The sequence below is a fragment of the Ursus arctos genome, unplaced genomic scaffold, assembly GCF_023065955.2.
Source record: "Ursus arctos isolate Adak ecotype North America unplaced genomic scaffold, UrsArc2.0 scaffold_7, whole genome shotgun sequence".
Classification (NCBI taxonomy): Eukaryota; Metazoa; Chordata; class Mammalia; order Carnivora; family Ursidae; genus Ursus; species Ursus arctos.
In genome coordinates this window covers 68,080,410-68,102,020 of record NW_026623089.1, presented here as the reverse complement: position 1 = coordinate 68,102,020, position 21,611 = coordinate 68,080,410, and the positions used below count along the sequence as shown (strand labels likewise).

General features: G+C 46.0%; 1 protein-coding gene across 14 annotated transcripts in view; it reads left to right on the top strand.

Annotated features, from left to right (window-relative positions):
• Window positions 1–21,611, top strand: part of SIPA1L2 (signal induced proliferation associated 1 like 2) — a 213,397-nt gene that overhangs the window by 115,090 nt on the left and 76,696 nt on the right. For all 14 annotated transcript variants that reach the window (XM_057308329.1, XM_057308323.1, XM_044386057.3 and 11 more), the window contains 3 exons: window positions 8,691–8,824; window positions 10,535–10,723; window positions 17,870–18,044. In XM_057308329.1, the coding sequence (XP_057164312.1) occupies window positions 8,691–8,824; window positions 10,535–10,723; window positions 17,870–18,044 (498 nt within the window). The remainder of the gene's footprint in view (window positions 1–8,690; window positions 8,825–10,534; window positions 10,724–17,869; window positions 18,045–21,611) is intronic.

Genomic DNA, 21,611 nt, shown 5'->3' with positions numbered 1-21,611 from the left:
GCCCGCCAGCCTGGCCTCTGTGAACAGAGCTCCCATTGAGGCCCCACCGGCTCTGAGCAGAGAGGAGTTGCCCAGCTGCACGGGACACTCAGCCCCGTGGGTTATTGTGGTATCAGTTCCCTGTGGCCGGCGGTGGGAACCTCTCAGGCAGCGGGGAGGTCACGGCTCCCGCCTGTTGCCGAGTTTTAGGAACTTGAGGAGGACTGCATGTGATTTCCTCCTGTGGACACTTTGGCCTCAGAGTCTTTTTCGGTTATTAAGGAAGGAGGAACTCCTGTTCTTTTTATTTCCCTAGGAGTAGAGGGATTGATACTGTAATATTTCTGTGCTTCGCTGGGGAAACTTCCTTGCAGTTTGCTGTTGGTACAGAAAGTTACAAGTCAGAAGCTTTGGAGCATAAGGTCTCAGAGCACCCGGAAGCTTAGTGAAATCTACCTACCTTGTATTTGTTCCAAGATTTCTTTCACTCTTTGCCCCATCTAAATAAAATGCAAAAGCTGGACCACTGCCCCCTTCTCAGTGAAATTTTTCTTGCTCTTCTAGTGTTCTCGTCCTCCTTCCCACTCTGGTAGCAAATAACACTCAGAATTATGGGTTATCGAAGGAAGCCTTTGACAGCTGCCTTTTTTCTCCAGTCTCTCCCTTTTTTATTCAAGGTTTTCCTAAAACGGTGTCTCCCAAGATACTGTCCTTATGTTCAGGACAGATTTGTTGGCTCATCTGTAAGTTGTGTTCATTTTACCGTGCACGCACTAATTGATTTTTAGAATTCAAGCTTTCCATGACTCTCATCACTCTTTGCACGAGAGAGTCCTAGAACCAGCCCACCTAGGGCGTGCATCCTCCCTGTCACCCCAGATCGTGACCTCGAGTGAGTCATCTAGCTTCAGGAATATTATCTGTGAAATGGGGTTACCTCCTCAAAAGTAGGGAGGAGGAAATGAGTTCATTTATGTCAGGTATAGTAAATCTTGTTATTTTCACTGTAACGCCTCAGGTTTTCAAGCTTAGCTCATACTTTGGTCAAAGGAGCCTTCGTGTAGCAAAAATACATCCTTTTCTGCATCATGGTAAATTCAGTAATTTAATCCCTGAAACATGAGCATGGAGCTTGAGGTTTCTTGAAATTATCTAATGACTCTTCATGTTATTATCCGCAAAAGCAGGCCCCATTGTTCTATTCACTCATCCATCCATCCATCCATCCATCCATCCCTTGTCCCTTGTTGACTTTTTTTCTCTGTAAGTCTCAGAGAGCTTTGAATAGGGGAGCTGATCTAAAATTCAGACACACAGTTTGTTGTTTGGGGGAAAGGTGAAAGAAGATACATTGAAAGTGGGAATTTAGACAGCAGCCACCTGCAGCCCCGGACGTAACCCGGGTAGGCAGTGAGCCAACAGTTAAGTGATCAGCTTGCTGTTGAAAGAATGAAGACACATTAAACTGTGTTTATGGAAAGACAGCAAGAAAGCTTCTGCTGTGCACGTTTAACCGAGTAAAGGGCTGCGGGCTACAGCCTCCCCTGGCTTTGGAGGACTTGTTAATGGTGCTGTGGGCCGTGCAGGGCTAACCCCTGAGAAATTGTAAGGTCTCAGAGAGCTGTGGGCGCTGCTTTTATGGATCTGACCTCGGGAGGCCCCGCAGAGTTGGAATCCTCACCTGGTCAATTCATTAGTGACGAACCTGGTAAGTGTCCCTTCCAAGATACTGTAGCACCTGGAAGCAGCCTCTGGGCCAGGGTCGCAGGCGGCCCCTGTCCATTTATTTATTTATTTATTTGTCTTCTGAGTTAGATTTTTTTTCTTTTTCTGACTAGCCAAAGCACAGAGATCGATGCCCCAAATCTCATTTCCTGCACTGCCGTCTCGTTAACCGATTTTTAAAATCTTGCCCTGTTGTATTTGCATGATATGTGGATTTTCATTCAGCTTCTCCAGTCTTTTCACTGCTTCCATTCTGCCAAGGAAGGATTTTATTTGATGTACTCTTAAAGCAATTTTATGGAAATCATGTGCTTGGGATACGGACAGGCTCCCATGGATGAGGGGCACCTGCTCACTGTCCTCTGCCCACAGATGGGAAGGCTCACATGATACAGGTGAGCAAGCTGAGCTGTGCCGGGGTTGGGTGGGGCCCAGGGTGTCATTTAAAAGGGTTACCTTGGCTCCCTCCTGGAGACTTTGGAGTCTACCCTGTTCTTCATGGTATGTGCAGGCTATACGCTATGCATGTTACGCTGTGCAGCAGAAGACTGTGATTCCTTTCGAGACCCATCCAGGTAACCTGCTCTATCCCCTGGCTAACTGAAAGCATGACAAGAGCCCTTAAAGAACAGCTAGGGGGCCTCGGAGCTGGCGTGTCCAAAGGCGTGATGATTGTAAGTGGCAGGAACGTCATCTCTCGGCTTGCCTTCAGAGAGTGTGTCTGTGTGAAACGGGGACGGAAAAATTGAAAACAAGTGTGGGGAGGCAGACAGAAAAGAAGAAAGGTTCTTTCACTAATCTACAGTGAAAAAGGGAATATGCAAATTTTGAATTCTCCCAGTTTAAAAAAAAATATATGGTTTCTGATAGAAATCATTCAGTAGGGGCGCCTGGGTGGCGCAGTGGGGCGCCTGGGTGGCTCAGTCGTTAAGCGTCTGCCTTCGGCTCAGGGCATGATCCCAGGGTTCTGAGATCGAGCCCCACATCAGGCTTCTCCACTAGGAGCCTGCTTCTTCCTCTCCCACTCCCCCTGCTTGTGTTCCCTCTCTCGCTGGCTGTCTCTCTCTGTCAAATAAATAAATAAAATCTTTAAAAAAAAAAAAAAAAGAAATCATTCAGTAAAATATATGCACCGCATTCTTTAAAAGACCACCATGAATGGGAGGTAGCCCCTCTAGGTGATTATAGATCGGCATTTTGACATTTTAAATGTGAATCTTCTTCAGGCTGACCCTTGAACTTTGTAGGCTATTGGGCTCAAAGTCAAAATGCCCCATGATGCTTTTTATTTTATGTTCAGTCCTTTTTTGTTGGTGATTTAGGTTTTTGTCAGTAACATTCGTGTCTTCAGTTATAATTATCTCTCTGAGATTAAGGATGATAAGTGTGATGCATATATTTGGGGGGCAGGCAGGCGGGAGCTGGCACTGAGGTTACGGAAGGTTATGTAATTCACCCAAGGTTCAACAGGTGATAAGTTAGCATAGCCCAGGTTCAGAAACCAGTAATCAGGCTTATTAGAATTGTAGGCATTTAAGAGTACATGAGTTTGGGACTGCTAGTTCAGTGTGACAAATTGGAGACACATGTTATCTCTCCCTCTTCCAAAACGCTGCTAAAAGTAATAGTGAAGGAATAACAAAGGGCATAAAGCCACAAAGGAATAAAGAGAACTAGGGAGAGGCAGTGGAAGGCAAGGTACGCCAAAGCTGACAGAAGAGCCAGACCAGTTTTGCAGATGGGAAAACGCCACCCCTCCAGCATTGGGAGCAGTGGGGGGAATGGCAGGGACAGGCCATCAGGAAGCTAGTTCATGTACCGCAGAACGAGGTACCTCGGAAGAAGAGCTGGGGGCGGGGGTGAGAGCAGGGGACCACTTCAATATGTTTAAAAAGCTGGGTTTTCTCTCCTCTCCCTTATCGTCCATTTACTACTCATCCCCACCCAGGGGGGAAAGCTGAAGATTTATTCTGGAGAAGTTGAACATCTGCACAGCTAAGGGCAGGACTAGGGCACTGAACTAGAGAGTAAGGAGTAAGTGAAAATCAACACAGTGAGATGCCCAACCTGTATCCTTATTTGGGCTGTCTCCAGACAGGAGAATGGAGAACCTTCCCTGGAGCCATGGATGGGCTCAAGAACAAAAGACCTCCCTACACTAATAGCTGGGGTTCCCCCAATAGAGCAGTTGGGGCCCCACCTGATCAAAGCAATACAAAGTGGACTGTAAAGCAAGATGGGTCACTATAGATGAACGGAGGTATTTCATAATGATAAAAGGGTCAGTTCCAAGCACCAAAATTGGAGCTTCAGAACATGTAAAAGAAAAAACAAAAACAAAAACTGGTCAAACTAAAAGGAGACATGATCAAATCTCCCATCTGAATTCTCTCTATATTGGAAACATACAAACAAAAATGGAAAACTTTGGAAAGATACTATTTATATTACCTTAAAACATCAAGGACCTGCACTGAATCCAAAGAAAGACATGAATGAATGACAGAGAACTATGAAACATCACCAAAACCAAGTACAACCCTTCATAGGTGGAGGGGACACGTTGTGGTTGTGGGTGAGAACACTCAGCATGTAAGAGCATTCGAAGAAGTGTTTTGTGGGAACAGAATTAAGAGTGAGGAAAAATGGAGCAGAGCAAGGAGAGCAGCTTCTTAAAACTACGTGCATATGAATATGTTGAAATAGGGTGGACAGGCTTTGTGACGTTTGCTTTGCGTATGTGGCATTTTTCTTCTGGATTGTTGGTTCTCTAGTGGATATTAGCGGTGTTTCCGTGCTACCTCATGCTTAGTCTGTCACAGAACTTAGAATGCATAACTGGCGTCGGTTTCCGATAGCGTCAGCCCCACAGGACTAGAACTTGGTGAAGAGGGCACTATGTCTCGCTCGACGTTGTATCCCTTGTACTTACCAGTGCCTGGCCATCGCTGGGATGTGCCCGTGCTTGGTATTTGAGTGAATGAATTCAAATGAATGGAGTGTGTGTGGTGGACTGAGTACTGGCCCCCAGGGGTACGCAGGTCCTAATCCCCGGACCCTGTATATGTTACCTTATATGGCAAACGCAGCTTTCCAGATACGATAAAGCGAAGGATTTTGAGACAAGGAAACCATGCTGGATTCTCTGGGTGGAACCCCAATGCCATCCCAAGTGTCCATGGAAGAGGCAGGCAGGCAGAGGGAGATCGGACCGAGAAGACTGCAGTGTGGCCACTGACGCAGGATCTAGGGCTGGATTCGAAGATAGAGGAAGAGGCCCCGTGAGCCAGGGAATTCACGGCATACAGCTCTAGAAGCTGGAAGAGGCAAGGAAAGAGATTCTTCCCTAGAGCCTCCTAAGGGAATGCAATCCAGACAGCATCCTGACTGTGGCCTTCCGACCTCCAGAGCTGGGAGTTTCGAGCCCCCCGGCTTGTGGCAGTTTGTTGTAGAAGCAGTAGGACTGTTCTAATAGGTGTTATCAGTTCTCAGTTTTGTAAGCGTATTAAGAAACCGTTTCGCCTCTCTCATGGGGGCAGTACCTGCTACATTTCTGGTCCCAAGACCTTTCACACTGCCTTCTGCACTCGCCAGCAGGAATCGAGCTGCCTCCTAGTTTTTATTTTGATGGTCCTGCGTGAGGCTCAGAAGACCATTACTTTTGAGCAGCACCAAGGGAGCCTAATTCAAGCACAGTTCGTTAAGCACTTATCATTTATTAGGCCCTATCATATCAGGCCAAGATTTGAAGGACTCAGCCTCATCTGGAGGTGAGGCGAATAGTTTCAGTGGAAGTGATGTTTGGGTTGAATCTTAAAGGATACGTGAGAATGTCAAGCACAGAAAAGCGAAGGATACACCAGGCCGGGGGGTGGTGGTGGTAAATGCATGAGTTAGGGGAGTTATGGGGGAGCCGTCTGTAGAGTTTGGGGTAATGTCACTGAGGAACTTCCAGGAGAAGATGGGTGGGTGGATGGAAGGACAGACTGATGTTCGGACAGATCGAAAGACAGATAGTCAGAACAGACAGCCGTGGGCTGACGGTAGAGCCCATGGGACACGTCTAGGTTACAAGGCGAGGCCAGAGGGGCAGCCCCAAAGCAGACCCTGAAGGAGAGCCCTGGAGGTGGCTCACGCGGAAAGGACACCCCCAGAAGCCAACAGTGCCCCACGCGGCAGACAGGCCTGCCAAGCCAAGAGCCCAAGTATGGGGTAGAGGTAGTGTGAGAAAATGGGGGGAGAGAGCTAATACTCGAGGAGCAGGTGTTCTCCTCACCGAGGGGTGGCGGGGGTGGACGGATGGTCCTCGGGGCTGGGGGAGCGCTCATGACTCCTGTCTTGCCAGAGACCCATCTGCTTGCCAGGCCCACTGGCTCTTCCTCTCATCGACCTTTTCCTCCCCAATTTTTAAAAATGAAGGTACACTTTACCTACAGTGAAATTCACCCTTTTTAAAGTGTCGAATTCTAAGAGTTTTGACAAATGAATATGGTGCATAACCATCAGCACCATCCAGATGCAGGATAGCTCCCTCAGCCCAGAAAATTCTCATGTGTCCCCTGTGGGCAGCCCCCACCCCTGCCACCAGCCCCTGGCCGACCCCCGTCTGCTGTGCCTACAGCACCTGATGATATGGGAGCAGCTCTCGCTCTAGGATTTTTAGTTGTCAGATGTGAGAATGAGTGATTCAGTGCCCGTGATCTGGACTCTCGATTTCACCACAAGAAAGGGTTTTGATGACTCGGTCACTCTTTTTATCCCTAAAATAATTCGAAGCTCACTGGATTCATGTCAGTAGGGTTCATCAAATGCCTAATAGAGAATCGATTTGAGCATTTTTGCAGGTAACTTGTCAAAATGGGTTCTAAGAAGGCAGCTTTTGCCTGATGATGACTGGTCGTGTTTTCTTGCACTTTCTGAATGTTTTTCTTCACTCATCTGCCTTAGAAGGAAAGAGATAAAGAGGAAATTTCTTGTCAGAACAAACTGCAGCTAAGAAAATTCTTAACTCATTTCAGTTTAAAGATGCATTTTCCACAGAACCTAGTATAATGCTGTGGGTCTAATAGTCACTAACGCCACCTTCAATAAAATGATAATGTATGACATTTAACTTTTAGTCTCTGTTTTCATTGAATATTTTTAAACTGTTGATTAAAACCCAAATAACTGCTTCTGGGTCAATTCTCCCCAAACCCCTGCATTTTTTACAATGTGTTTTTGGTTTCACTGGAGTTGTTCTTGTCTGTTAACAGTTAACCTGGCTGTTAATTAGCATATAATTTACCCAGGGACCTGTTACCCATCAAACACAAAGGCTTGTTTCCTGTTGTGTAAGCCCAGGATTATAGTAAGTCAGTAACTCTCCTCCAGCCCCCAAATAGTGCACTTACTGCTTGTAGCCAGGACTCTGAAGAGAAATAATGACAGTGTTAATGTCATTTCGTTGTACGAGGTAAAGAAGTAAATGATTGTGGAAGTAAGAAGAAAAGAAGTAAAAGACTTTTCAAGACCTAGCTGATAGTGATCATTGGCTTTGGGTAATGCGTGCCCTGGCTGATGGCAGGTGCTGTTTTCACCCCGGTTTCTTCTTTCTGAATAACATTTCTTTTTTCTTCCACAGTTAATGTGGCAGAAAATGTTAGCATAACCGAAAGACTTCAGAATACCTGCAGTTTTCTTCAAGCTTATAAATATCTGATTCGTTATATTTCTTTGTAACTAAAAATGAAGAGTCAGGAAAGACGGCCCCAAACTTTGAAGGTGACAGTCAAAAGGGATGAGTCTGGTTCCGCATAGAGGGTGAAAAAAAATCGCTGTTATGAGTGTACACCTGGGGACCTGCCCTGGTAGCAGTTCATTGAGAAGTAAATGAGCACCACCTGCGGGTTTGCGTTTCCCACCTGCTCCGCATGGATCGTTGGTGCCGTGGGGCTGCTAAAAATACGTAAGCTGCGTGAAGAAACAAACATTCAGGTAATCGGTCCCCCTATTTCATATAGGGACATAGGACACAGGCCACATCTGAGTGTTAAGTTTGGGTCCTTTCAGAAGATGACACTTAAAAAGTTAGTGTTTTGACTTCTTTCAGCAGACAGAGGAACTTTTGGTCCCACAGTCCAGGAGCGATTGCTCACGGAGTAGTGAGGTTCCTGCCCGTGGCAGAGTTCAGGCTCCTGTGTTAGCTTCACAAATGGGAATTTGTCTTGGATTGTGACCCCACCGCGAAACACTGCCTGGCACGTACTGTTGAATGTGTGGTGAGACTCCCGACCATCCCTCGGAGCGTGTGCTTGGGGATTCCTGAGCTAGATAGACAAGAGGGCCCCCAAAATCTGTTCCTGCAGTGAGACTGTACGGATTAGAACCCTGCAGCCCAGTGATTTTATGTAACAGTCACGATTAGCTGAGAACAGAGTAAACCAAGTTATAGAATCAGTAGATACAGTTTGACCTCAGCAACTAATGACCTTTATGTCTTTTCTGTCTTTTGTAAAATTTCACGTTAGATGGCTAAGTACTTCAGTGACATCGTAATGAAGGAGTGAGCTTTGCACCGGACAGGGCGCCAGGATTACCTGGCTAGTCTGAGTACCCACATTCGGTCAGAGGAGGTAACCTTCCCAGGTGGAGGGAAGCCATTCAGTAATGGTCTTCAAGCAGCTAGGTTCTTCTTTGGACAGTTTCTGGGAATGGTAGCACACTCTTTCCCAGGATGCTCTTCAGTGGTGGCAGGGGGCAGGGGAGGGCTGTTGCTGCCCGTGAGCTGGGGATGAGCCCAATGAGAGGAGGAAGTAACGGAAGATGAGATGTACGAGTACATCTGATTTGGAAACAAAACACTTTGATCAAACACAGTTGGGGAATTGTGTACCCAGACCCATGCAGTATTTTTTTTTTTTTCACAGATTAGACACACACGCAGAAAAGTACCCTTCTGGTCCTTTGTTCCTTTCTTTTGATGCCCCTGCTGTCTCCTGTTACAGAGCACCAGAACTACTTTGGAATAGATGAGAACCTTGGCCCGGTGGCTGTCAGCATCCGGAGGGAGAAGGTGGAAGACGCCAAGGAGAAAGAGGGGTCCCAGTTCAACTACCGAGTGGCCTTCAGGACAAGTGAGGTAATGGCCGCCTTGTGTCCTTGCCGTCCTGGGCTGAAGCCTCTGACGTTACTGCGCTAGATTGTTTCAGATAAGGTTTAATGTTACTGATTATAGTATTTAAGATCACTGAAAGAGCCTGCAGTATTTTATTCCCAATAAAAATTTGAAAACCTGTCACAGATGTTAAGGGGCAATGAATTTACTTCCCGCTTACATGATAGAAAGGATAAAATGGTAAGAATGCAAGGTTTGGGGGCTCAGAGAGGACACGTACGAACTGGACCATCCATGTCGGAACTGACATCTGATGCAGGAAATCAGATGGTCCGCAGCGGGGGAGCGTGGCAGGCTGTGTCCGCACACTGCATTACATCGACGCCGCAGCCTGGTGCCTCGCTAGCCTTGCTTTGGGTGAAAAGTGGGATTGTTGTACAAAGGGAACAACAGGTGAATAAAGCCAAACAGGCAGAGATGCTGATTACAAAGAAGGAGATCTGGCCTGCATTTCAGGCTTTATTCTCTTAACCTGTTGTGATTAGAGGGGGGTGTATCTGGCAAGTATTCCAGCACGCATATTTCAGTTGGCTCCTTCCAGATCAGAGAGACGAAAGAGAGCTCTCTCTAGTCACCTGCGTGTGCACAAGCCTGTGCTAGTCCCCTGCGTGTGCGTGGGCCTGCGTGTGCACGTGCATGGCTTTCCAGGTGCCCCAGTGATTTGGGTTCTGCGCTGGGTAAATGGAGACAGAGCCCCTCTCTTGTAGTGACGTGTTTTAAGTCACAGGCCTGTGCCGTCCAATTCAGTCGCCATTGGCCACATGCAACTATTTAAAGTGATTAAATGAAATTCAAAAAACAGTTCCTCAGTCATGCTGGTCACACGTCAAGAGCCCAGTAACCCCATGGAGTCAGTGGGTCCCGTATCGGCCAGTGCAGAGAGAGAGCGTGCTCGTTGCTGCCCAAGCCGCTGCTGGGCGGTGGTGTCCTAGAGCGTAATGCACGTGGCCGACGTCGCTGCTACAACCCTCACTTGTCCGCTCATAGCTCTCTTCCCAGAGTCGGAGGGGGGCGAGTCAGAGCTAGGTCCCTTGATTCGCAGGGCTGGGATTTCCTCTCTGGGGCAGGTGTCATAATGGCCATCGAGTGCCTTCATCACACATTTGAGGACATAGCAGTCACAAGGCAGAATCTGTAGTAAGTAATCTGAGCCCTGAATCACCCTGCCCGTGGGTGTCAGCGGCTACCCCCATTCAGCTTCACGGCTCATCAGTAGTGGAAAGGGAAATAGGAGAAGAGAAAGGAAAGGAACAAAAGTTGGTGTGGAACATAGGGCAATAGGAAAAGAGAAGGGAGGGGTGGCAGGGAGGTGCAGGGGGCCAGGCCCAGCCCCGGACCTCCAGCCTCTCCTCAGCATCATGCTCGGGTTGGCTCTGGGAGCTGCAGGAACATCATTGCTCCGCCCAGCTCCCCTCATTCTCCAGGCATGCTTCCTGACTACTTCAACCCTTCCTGGCTTATCCCTGAGCCCCATGCCCTTTTGTTATGTAAAGACTCTGAGTGTTGATTTCGCTTCCGTCCTTGGAGAGCTATAGTCACTTTTGCCCCACACAGAAAGGAGAATGACTTTTCTCCCTCTGGAAGGCAGCTGAAAAATTAAGCTTTCAAGAAGTAACTGGGAGTAAACATGAACTCTTCTGTGATGTTCTGGAATCTTCTGTTCTGCCCCTGCAGCTGACAACCCTGCGAGGAGCAATTCTAGAAGACGCCATACCCTCTACCGCCAGGCACGGTACCGCACGGGGACTACCTCTCAAAGAAGTTCTGGAGTACGTCATTCCAGAGCTGAGCATTCAGTGCCTGAGACAGGCTTCGAATTCACCCAAGGTCTCGGAGCAACTGCTCAAGCTTGATGAACAAGGGGTGTGTACAATGTCTGATGCTCCCTTTGGGTATGAGCGTGGGTCTGTGTTTCTAAATGTTTTGGACTTTTCCCATCCATCTTTCTTTTGAGATCATTTATTTTTAATGCCTTGAAGCCTTGTTCCCCCCTCTGGTTGTTCCTAAGAAACATGATGGCTTTCTAGTGCAAGACTTCTGCTGAGTAGTGACCTGTATTGTTTTTACCAAGGTTTTGGTGTGTCCCGGCTAACAAATACACATCTGATTCATGATTATTAGGGATCGGTGGTTTTTTTTCCCAGGGTTTAAAAAACTCACATTGGGCCTTTCCCTGAACTAACGTTTATTCTTGTCCACTGTATGTGAGGCATTGATGCTAACAGGTGGAAATGGACAACATACATTGGGGAGACTGAGGCTAAGAAGTTGTCCTTCACCCCGGGGGGATCAGTAAGACCAAGAGCACAAAGACCTCTGCAGGGAAGACTATGGTAGTGGATTGTGGGGAGGTTTAAAGGCAGTGCTTTTGGGAAAAGAAGAAATAACATCTGCTGGTGCACGTCCTGAAGGAGGCGGCATTGTAACTGGGACTTGGGTAGAATTTCAGGAGGGGGATGGGAGCAGTTAGCTACTTTAGGAACTATGATGAGTTTCTTTATAAGACAAGGGCATTTCTATGAAAAAATGTTCAACATCATTAGCCATCAGGGAAATTCAAATCAAAACCACACTGCGATACCACCTTATGCCAGTTAGAATGGCAAAAATTGACAAGGCAGGAAACAACAAATGTTGGAGAGGATGTGGAGAAAGGGGATCCCTCTTACACTGTTGGTGGGAATGTAAGTTGGTACAGCCACTTTGGAAAACAGTGTGGAGGTCCCTCAAAAAGTTAAAAATAGAGCTACCCTATGATCCAGCCATTGCACTACTGGGTATTTACCCCAAAGATACAGACGTAGTGAAGAGAAGGGCCATATGCACTCCAATGTTCATACCAGCAATGTCCACAATAGCTAAATTGTGGAAGGAGCCGAGATGCCCTTCAATAGATGACTGGATTAAGAAGATGTGGTCCATATATACAATGGAATATTACTCAGCCATCAGAAAGAACGATTTCTCAACATTTGCAGCAACATGGACGGGACTGGAGGAGATTATGCTAAGTGAAATAAGTCAAGCAGAGAAAGCCAGTTATATGGTTTCACTCATTTGTGGAACATAAGGAGTAGCAAGGAGATCGGTAGGAGAAGAAAGGGAAGAAGGAAGGGGGGGGTAAACAGAAGGGGGAATGAACCATGAGAGACTATGGATTCCGGGAAACAAACAGGGTTTCAGAGGGGAGGGGGGTGGGGGATTGGGATAGGCTGGTGATGGGTGTTAAGGAGGGCACGTATTGCATGGTGCACTGGGTGTTATACACAACTAATGAATCATGGAACTTTACATCAAAAACTAATGATGTACTGTATGGTGACTAATATAATAAAAAATAAAAAAATAAAAAAATAGAACTACAAAAAAATAATAAAAGTCAAAAAAAAAAAAAAGACAAGGGCATGTCTAGGGAAGTATGTTGAAGCTAGAGCATGTAAGACCTTGAAAGCTAGGCTAAGGAATTTGCATGTGGTTCAGGAGGCAGTAGGAAGCCATTGAAGCTTTTTGGTAGGACAAGACACGATCAGAGCTGTATTCTAGAAAGATGATCCTGCTGGAAGGGAATGAGACAGGCTGGTGAAGATAAAGACTGATGATGGCCTGGGGTTCAATTATGGACTGTTGACATCGTCAGGAGAGAAGTAATGATGGACAGGATAGGGACGGTGGCCCAGACAATGGAAATTTTTAAATGTCAGATACAAGGTAACTCGTAGTGAGGAAACTGAGAAGTAGGCACCCCAGTGTATGCAACTTCTTTCAAATGAGGGAATTTCTTTTAAAACCCAAAAAGACAATAGTGATGTATATTTCCAGCATTTTCTAAGGAAAATTCCTTTGCCTATTTTAGAGAAAATAGGAGGTATTTCTTGGTTGACCCAGTAACACCAATGTGGTATATTGATGGCGTATTTGATACTCAGATGGCTGGAATTCTAAAAGTGGTGAAATGGTAATTTGCCTAAGAAATTAACACTGCGTGATTAGCCAAAGGAAGCAGGCACTGTGACATTCAGAGTGAATAATCCTGAGATCTGTCTGTCTCAAGAAGGAGGGCTGACAGATTAAAAACAAAACTAAACCAAACCAAAACTCTCCGCTAGAGCAGTTGACCTGTAAGACTGGGTGATATCCAGGGTAGTTGGACCATGATCGTGACTGGTAAAGTGTGTGGAATGTACGAGATGTCCGTGAAGCAGGTGAGGAAAACGTGTTATCAGCGAGAGGTAGGAAGGACGTGTTGGTGTTGGTCTAGGTACTGCAGGTGCAAGCAAGCTTGATGAGAAGAACAGCATTTATCTTCACATCTTATTGTCATGTTTATGTTTATGATATTGCTGGTCCCGGGAGAATGTGGTAGTTCTCTGTCCCTTTAGGCTCCCTTTAAAATCTATCGCTGTACTGGCTGCAGAGCGCGGTGGATGAGGTAGCTGGTCCCCTCAGGCTGCTGTAGAAAATCCCACAGATGGCCCCCGGTCCACAGGCCTGAATCCCAAAGTCCTCCGAGCCCCGAGAGACATCACGACAGCTACCGTTGACCGTCTCCTCACGAAACGAAGCAAGTATATGGGCTGTCTGTCGAGCAGAGTAGGTCCAGAAGCTATGCCAGCCAATTGGTTTTATCTTTCTTTTTTTTTTTTTTTAATGAAGAGTTTAAGTGCTTTGAAATGAACACCTTTTTGTAGTCTGATGTCAAAATTAATGCGTTGAAAATCGGGTTCTGCTTTTAAGCAGACCAATGCATTGTTTAGCTCTAATGGAATTTCGTGCGATTTTCCACACAGTATTTGTTTGACTTCGGTATACTTTCCTAATGGTGTGCAGCGTGGCCTTGTCACTTGCCCACACCTCTTGATGGTGTCTGATCCCCATATTACATGAGGAAGAGATACTCTTTATTTTCATCCCTGAGAGAGATTGGACAGCTTTTTAAAAATTGTTTTAAGATCCCACTTTTTACAAGATCCTTAAAAGTTGCCACTAACCTTTTAGAGTGTTTGAGAGTTCATTCCAGGTAGTGCCCTTTTGATTCACCTTCTTAATAGTAAATCTGCACAGGAATGCGATGGGCCAGGTGTGGGGGTACTGTTCTTAGGGGGTTTGAATCTTGAAAAGGTACTGAGGGGATATATTGCCGTGTGCTGCTTCCCTGGGCTCTTAGCTGCCCGGGTCCGACCCGGTCACTGAGTGCCTCTGCTGTGTTCAGGAAGGACATAGGTTTGTAGCAGGGGTTCGTTAGATGTTCAGATCATGCGTCCCGTTCTCTAAGTTCATGAAGATGTTTTGAGCAGAATGACTCCCCTTAATGGAGAACGACAAGGAAAGTAACTATTAAGTGAGACTCTGAAACTTTTGTCACGGTATCTACATAAATTCACCTCTCAACCTCTCAAATCCCATTTTTCCTGTTTAAAGACTCTCCTAATCTATATCACAGATGACTTTATACAGTTATATAGGTTGACATTAAAAAAAATCAGATTTATTATGGCTGCTCAGTATCTGAGAATATCATGGCGTCTTTAGCAGAATGATTAATTTGTTCTCAGGCCGGCTCTCCGCGTGTCCCCCTCACCCTAGATACATGTTTACGGGCACACCAGGCTTGCTTCCGGCGAAGTCACACAGGTCTACAGAGATGATTTAACTAAATGAGACTGCATGCTTGCCAGGAGTAGATGGAGTCCAGAGAAAGCACTAGAAGGAAGGGCTTCCCTGCACACTCCAGTTTATTTGCAAGGCATTTTTGAGGCTTTGTTGTTTTTGTCACCTTCATTTAAATTTCCTTATCAATGAGGACAAGGCTTCTGCCCCTGGGAATGGAGCAGTCAATTGTCATCCTGTCCCAGGTAGCCAAAGAGACCTTGTGTGCTGGGTTGTCTGTGCGGCCTGTCTGTAGGTCCAGCTCTCAGCACTGATGCGGTATGCAATTTCGACAAGCGAGTATTTCTGGTTTCTGACAGTACTGATGCCTGAGAGCCAACTGAGCTCCCCCCACGGCTGTGGGACTGGCTGTAGTTCAGAACTGTTAAATCAAGGTCAGTGGGAAGGGTGAGAGGTTAGGGGATAACCCGAGGTCTGGAAGGCTTGGATACAAACCCTGTTCTGAGAGAATTGGGAATTTAAGTACTTGGGAGCTGGGGTCTCCGCTTTGTTTTGTGCCCCAATTAACTACAGGGTGTGCTGCTGGCTGTGTGATACAACACAGGAGGAGTGATGGTCGATATTACATTCCAGTTGTTTTCATGAGGTTTGTAAGAGATTTAAGACAGAGGAGTCTCTTCAGTGTTTCATTCTGTTACAGTTTTAGTGGAATGACAGCCGTCGTAGCAAGCAAACCCTAATTGTTTGTTCTAAGACCCTAGAGATAGTTCCATTTTGTGACCTCCTCACGGTAAACGTGTGTGATGCCCATGCCATGCTGTGCACGTGCCACAGGACATTTTCACTGCACCAGAGCTCTAATGGTTGTCATGAACGCTTGGGGGCTTTGAGATCTATTAGAGCCACATCCCCTAATTTTCATGGGCCCAGGGGCTTCTTGGAGGGAATGCAGATCCTGTTCACAGTCAGGGTTTAGACTCTGGCTGGTTTGTCCGATGATTGGGAAGAAGGCTGTGAAGTGGACAGCACTGCAGCCGGCAAAGTAGGCCTGGGGGAGTCCAGTTCTCTGGGTGTTTGGCCTTTGCCCGAACGAGAGTCCACCAGGACTCAGTCCAGAAGACTCAGGAATCACATACAGAAATTGTGCCCGTCCGGTGAGCACTCTGCTTAACGGGCATGAGGCCACACTAGCCCAAACCATGGGGCCCCATACAGCTTTCCTCCGGGCCCCCTCCCATGGGGGTTGACATGAGAAGAGAAGGGGCTCTCCCGCTGGAGATGCCAGAGCAGACTGGGACAAGCTGCAGGAGGGTCCAGGGGCATTGAAGGCCTCGGTGGCCCAAGACGAGGTGGCCAGATGGTATTGACGTGTGGCGCTGGCAGAGCCCTGACGTGAGCAGCAGGAGGAAGAACAGAGGACAGGCAAAGAGTATGGAGCCCCAAGGATGTGGATGACAGCGTGGCAGTCTGTGGGTGCAGGCGAGGCGATGGGGGCCGGGATGCACGGGCATTTGGGCCCGCGGGATGTTGGGGTTACATGCGGCAGCGCTAACCATCCCACTGCATCTCTGGTGGACTGTCATTAAGGCTAGGGCCAGATAATGGGAGACAGTTGCAGTCCTCTTCTCATGGCCAAAGAGTCGTCAAGCTAATGTGATATCTGGGATGGGAAGGCCTCGTTAGAGGATTAGCATGGATCCTGGCAGTTGCTGAGATCGCCAACATCTGTGGTGATAATTGCTAGTCCCGTGTTTCCCGAGTGGCTTTAACATCCTGAAACGTCTTCTGAGTCACTCAGGAACAATGAGTGTTTATGATGAAGTAAGAGTACGCATTTGTATTACACTTCATATTTTTTCTAGATGATGGTCTATTTGCAGTAAATATGGCGTCTCATTTATTTGGAGAGTTGAGTTGATCAGAAACCTTTTTTCCTCAGTCTCTGGATGAATGGAAATGTTTCTCTACTTGACCCTCTTAAAGAACTACCTCAATAAAATGGATCATACTAGCTATAAAGTCGCTTGTGCACAGCATCTCCTGTCTCCCCACGTGGGGCATGAATCGCTGTCCTCACTGTGCAGGTGAGGGTCGTAGGCTCTGACAGGAGCCCGGGCCTGTGGGCTGCCCAGCATGCCATGGGGTCCATCGCCATAGGGTAGCTCCTTCAGTCACACTGTGAACACACGATGCTTCCTTTCATAGCACTTAGTCTGGGTCGACTACATTCCGAGTATAGTGCTGGTTGACTCTCTGTTCAACTCTCAATGTGTCTTAAGTGCAGTGAGGTGCTTCCTACAGTCCGCCCAGATCACCCGGGCAGGTGGCTTCCTACCTTCCTTGGATCGTATGTTGTCATTAGGTAAGGTGGATGTGACTGCTCTTATCACTCTGCCACTCAAGGGAAATGAATATCGTTTTGCCTTATTTTACTGGTTGTCAGCTATGAATTTTGATTAAAAGCCCGATTTTATGGCTTGATAATGAAAGCGAACAGTGTTATGGATGGATGCCTTTAGGAAATTGGTGATGTCTGATAATCTGTCAGTTTCTGAGGCTCGGATAGCTGGTAGGAAGATAAGTGCTCTGATTTCATGAGTCGGAAGGAGTTTCTCTTTGGCTACAATACGAATGCTGTAAACTGGACCCCGTGTCTCCCCGGCCTTGGGAGAAAGCAGTCCCGTGGCTTCCAGCGCGATAAGAGACTGATGGTGAGTTAGAGTTACAGCAGGAACTCTTCAGTGGCTCTTAAAATTCTTTATGGTCTCTTGTATATTTAGCAGATGTTTTCTTTGCAAGACAGTCAAAAATACAGAAATGACTGTAATTTTATAGCCAGAGTTACTTTCATGGACACAAAACATTGTTCTATTTATATAAATACATCACAGTGCCCACTGGGATTCCTTCCTTACCGGACCTTCATTTAATTTGTTTGTTCATTACTGTCTTTCATATTTTCACGAATGTTCAAAGAACAACAACAATAAAAGCATCAGGAACCAGAGAGGGAAAACTTGAAAGTTTGTGGCTTTTTTTTTTTTTTCTTCTGACTTGAAAGATGATGCTCCTTACTGCACGAAGGGTGTAAGATTCAGTACTTTCAAGGTTGTTTTTTAAGTAGGTGCCTGGGGCTGTCTGCCCTTCCTGGAAACCCGGTCCATCCCACACGGCCATGGCCATCCATTCTGTTTTTTAGGGTTTCTGCCATTTCTCCAGCTCTATCTGGGCGGTTTCTGGGTTGGTTAGATATCTGTAGCATTTTGCATGATGACAATTGCTTCCTCTTTTGCTTATTTGCTTATGGGAATTATTTCCTGGCACGCTTGCTGTTTTAATTTTACTGGAAGTGAGCTTGTCTGATACTCTTTGCCAAGTAATTCTGTTTCTCCCCCATTTCAGCTGAGCTTTCAGCACAAGATCGGGATCCTCTATTGCAAAGCAGGCCAGAGCACAGAGGAGGAGATGTATAACAATGAGACCGCCGGACCAGCCTTTGAGGAATTCCTTGATCTTCTGGGCCAGCGAGTCCGGCTGAAAGGATTTACCAAATATCGAGCTCAGCTAGACAATAAAAGTAAGCTTCCTATTTGTGTGTGCGCGCAAATTTAATTCTCCAAAGGTAGGCACACCGCATAAATCTAAGTGAGCGATCACGTGCCCTCCCGCTCTCGACCCCGGCAGTGGCCTCGCCAAGCTTATTTGGGACAGAGTTGAGGTTTCCTCAGATGAGCAAAGGAAGCACATTTCTCAAGAGGTATGTGTTTCGCAGAAGCTCAAAAGGTCAATTCTTTTTCTGTAACACCAGCAGAGAGATTCCCCAGTGTTCCGTGAAGAATCTTTTAATATTTCCTTCTTTCTTTTAGCCTCACCTCTTCTCTCACACCCTTGTTCCGACATACCAAGGACGAGCACTACGTTTGTTTCTAAAAGACAAAATATTAGCACGTTTGCTCATGCCATGTTCTCGGGCTCATTCTGTTCATTTCTGGTTTCACGGTGTTAACCAGGGAATTGAAACAGTGGGTAAAAGCTGATGCATCCTGTTTTCCAGTGACCCTGCTCAGGTCCCCTTGTGCGGGGCACACACTAGCTCTAAGGTGCTGATCTACAGCACAGACCCGGCACCAGCCCGTGATGTGCACATTTGTGTCTTCATTGGGAGAATCCTGTTCCTTCTGGTCCTCATAAACTCGAAGTATTCTGTCTTTGTCTTTGTGCTGTTAGATTTCATGGCTATCAGCATCTGAAATATTCCGGGCAGAGTAATTTTGTGTATTTTGGGAAATTCTCCTTATCATCAAGCAGTTAACTAACTGCTTAGTCTTTGTACAGTTGGAGGAAGTGGGAAGGCATGTATCCCACTCCTAGTAGGGATGGTGAAGTGGGAACTTCTTTCCCATGAGAGCGTCTGTGTGAGACCGTCTGAGGTCGTCCCATGGCTCCGTGCCCCCAGTGTCCTTTAACTTGGGACCCTCATCGATACTTGCCTCCATCAGGGTGGGGCCAAGTCTTTGTGTGCCTGTCAATCAGATCTGGTTCTTTAAATCTGTTTCTGAAAGTTTACATTTAGAATGTAGCTCCTCCGATCTGGAGACCGTGTTACCTCTTGTGTGGGCCCCTGTGTGTCCTACACACATGCCAAGGTTGGACATTGACTATTAGATAGGATGCATATTGCTCTTGCCTCAGATCTGTAAAAATTAGGGAATAATTTGTGACACCCACTCTGGTGTCCACATATGAGGCCTTTTCTGATTTTCCTTCCTTTTTCTTTACAAACTCCCCTGGAGGTGTGGGCATGCTGCCCTTAGGGACAATCTTCCTGGAAAGCCACTGCTGACATGGAGTCATTAGTATGCATGCCTGTCCTCTCTCTTCAGTGGGGTGGATCGAGGAAACATTGTAAGAACTTCTGATCTGTACGTTCTGTTAAACTGCAACACAGATAATGTAAATATTTTCCTACGTATAAGAACTGACATCAGCTTTGAATTTTTATGACCGAGGAGATACATGTCCCTGACCCATTACAGATGCCGTGCTAAGCACCTTCGCTCACGGAAATGATAACATGAGAATGAGATTTCGACATGTTGATTCTCCTCATCAACAAATCTTAGTTATTTTTATGAGCAAGGCAAGGTGTTCTGTGAGATGTCTAAGACATCCCTGTAGTAAAGAGGAGGTTTCTAAGAATTCTGTCTCATGAAATGGTCAAATAAAATAATGTCTCTCATAGGACAGACACACAAAAACAATCTTCCTTCTTAAATTCAGGACAGTGGTGTTGTACTCTTCACTCTGTCCTCCCACAGGACCTTGGTCGAATCTGAGCCCTGGGAAAAATGTAGAGTGTCTGGATGTTCCTTCTGGCTTGAAGATGGGTTCTTCCTGTCCTAAGTACAAAGTGAAATGAAGTTGGAACAGAGGGGACAGGAGCCACTAAGACCATCGGCTGGCTCACCAGAGTGGAGTATAGAGCCCAGGCCATGCACAGCCTCTCTTGGGTCTGCATGCAGAGGTGACAAAACTGGGGACTTCCATGATGGCCCGCGTCTCTTTTCCATCAGAAATATTTGCGGCAGACCCTTGAACAAGCTCGTCAGTTCACCTTCTCCATTACCGTACTGACATTTGAGATGAAAACTTTTCAGAATATTTAATTTCAAAAATCCATCTTGTAGTACTATTTGGGATGGATAAATTATGATTGCATTTTTTAGAGTGTTTTCTCCCCACAGGGGCACCTGGGTGGCTCAGTCGGTGAAGCATCTGCCTTTGGCTCCGATCATGATCCCTGGGTCCTGGGATCGATCCCCAGGTCGAGCTCTGCTCAGCAGGAAGTCTACTTCTCCCTTTCACTCTCCCTCTGTGCTCTCTCTCTCTCTCAAATAAATAAGTAAAATCTTTAGGGGGAAAAAAAAAGTGTTTTCCCCCCTAAATGCATCTTTCCACTTTCACCACAATTTCCTGAAGCCGAAACCTGTTGACCAGGCTATCAGCTATCTATGAGGATTTCTCTCGCTGAATTCTGCCCATCGGAGTAGCAGGGTGTTGTGATGAGAATTGTTGAATGTGCTGGGTTATTTCAGCCCCTGACCTTCATGTTGTTATTAATGAGTCAGTTCTTCATGGAAGAAGACAATCATCATTCCCTTGTGACCTTGCTTGCTCACTTCCAAAGCCACACTCTCTGTCTTCAGCCAGGACAGTTAAAATGGAACAATACTTTCCAAGAAGTCCAAAAAACCAAACCAAACCAAACCAAAACAAACCAAAACAAAACAAAAAGCAAATATGTACTTAATATATAGCTCCAAGAGATAATTGCATTATCTGGGGACGGGTTAATATACAGCTTATTGGATGAATATCCTCTGTTACCATCTACAAGTTGATTTGTCAATATCTATATGTAAACATTTTAAATACTTCCCTTTCTGATTAAATTGTCTGCTATGAATACGTTTTCAGAATCTGCAAAACTAGATGTGATATTTTTTTTTCTAGGAAATTTTCAGGACCGTTTCTGATTTAGAATGAATATTCAAAAGAAAAAGTGCAGGATTCAGAAAGAAAATAATAAAGGCCCATGAAGGCTAAATGTTGTAATGTTTTTAAAGTAAAATTAAAATATTTAGATTTAAAAATGAGGGGCACCTAGGTGGCTCAGTCAGTTAAGCGTCCGACTCAAGCTCGGCTCAGGTCTTGATCTCAGGGTCGTGAGTTCAAGCCCCATGTTGGGCTCCATGCTGGGCATGGAACCTACTTGAAAAAAAAAAAAAAGTTAACCCAAGATGATTAGACTTTCCCCAACAAACATGATGGAATAAACTTTCTTTTAAATGACCTTGAATAGCATTGTTTCTTGTTTAAAAAGTGGACAAACGTACATGTTGGTCAAAGATTGAGAAAGGCAGATCTGAATTCTGTTTACATCTTACTTTCTAGGTATCTTTTTGCCTTTATCCATATACAAAGTGGTTCAAAGCTCCACCCTAAGATCATTATGTAAGTGTGTTGGTTCAGGTGCCTGAAACGCTCAGTCTGTGGTAATCTGTTGATAATACAGATGGATTTTGAATTTGCAAAGAGTCATTCTGCTTTTCAGAAGGTGAATAGCTGTGTGATTAAGAAGGGT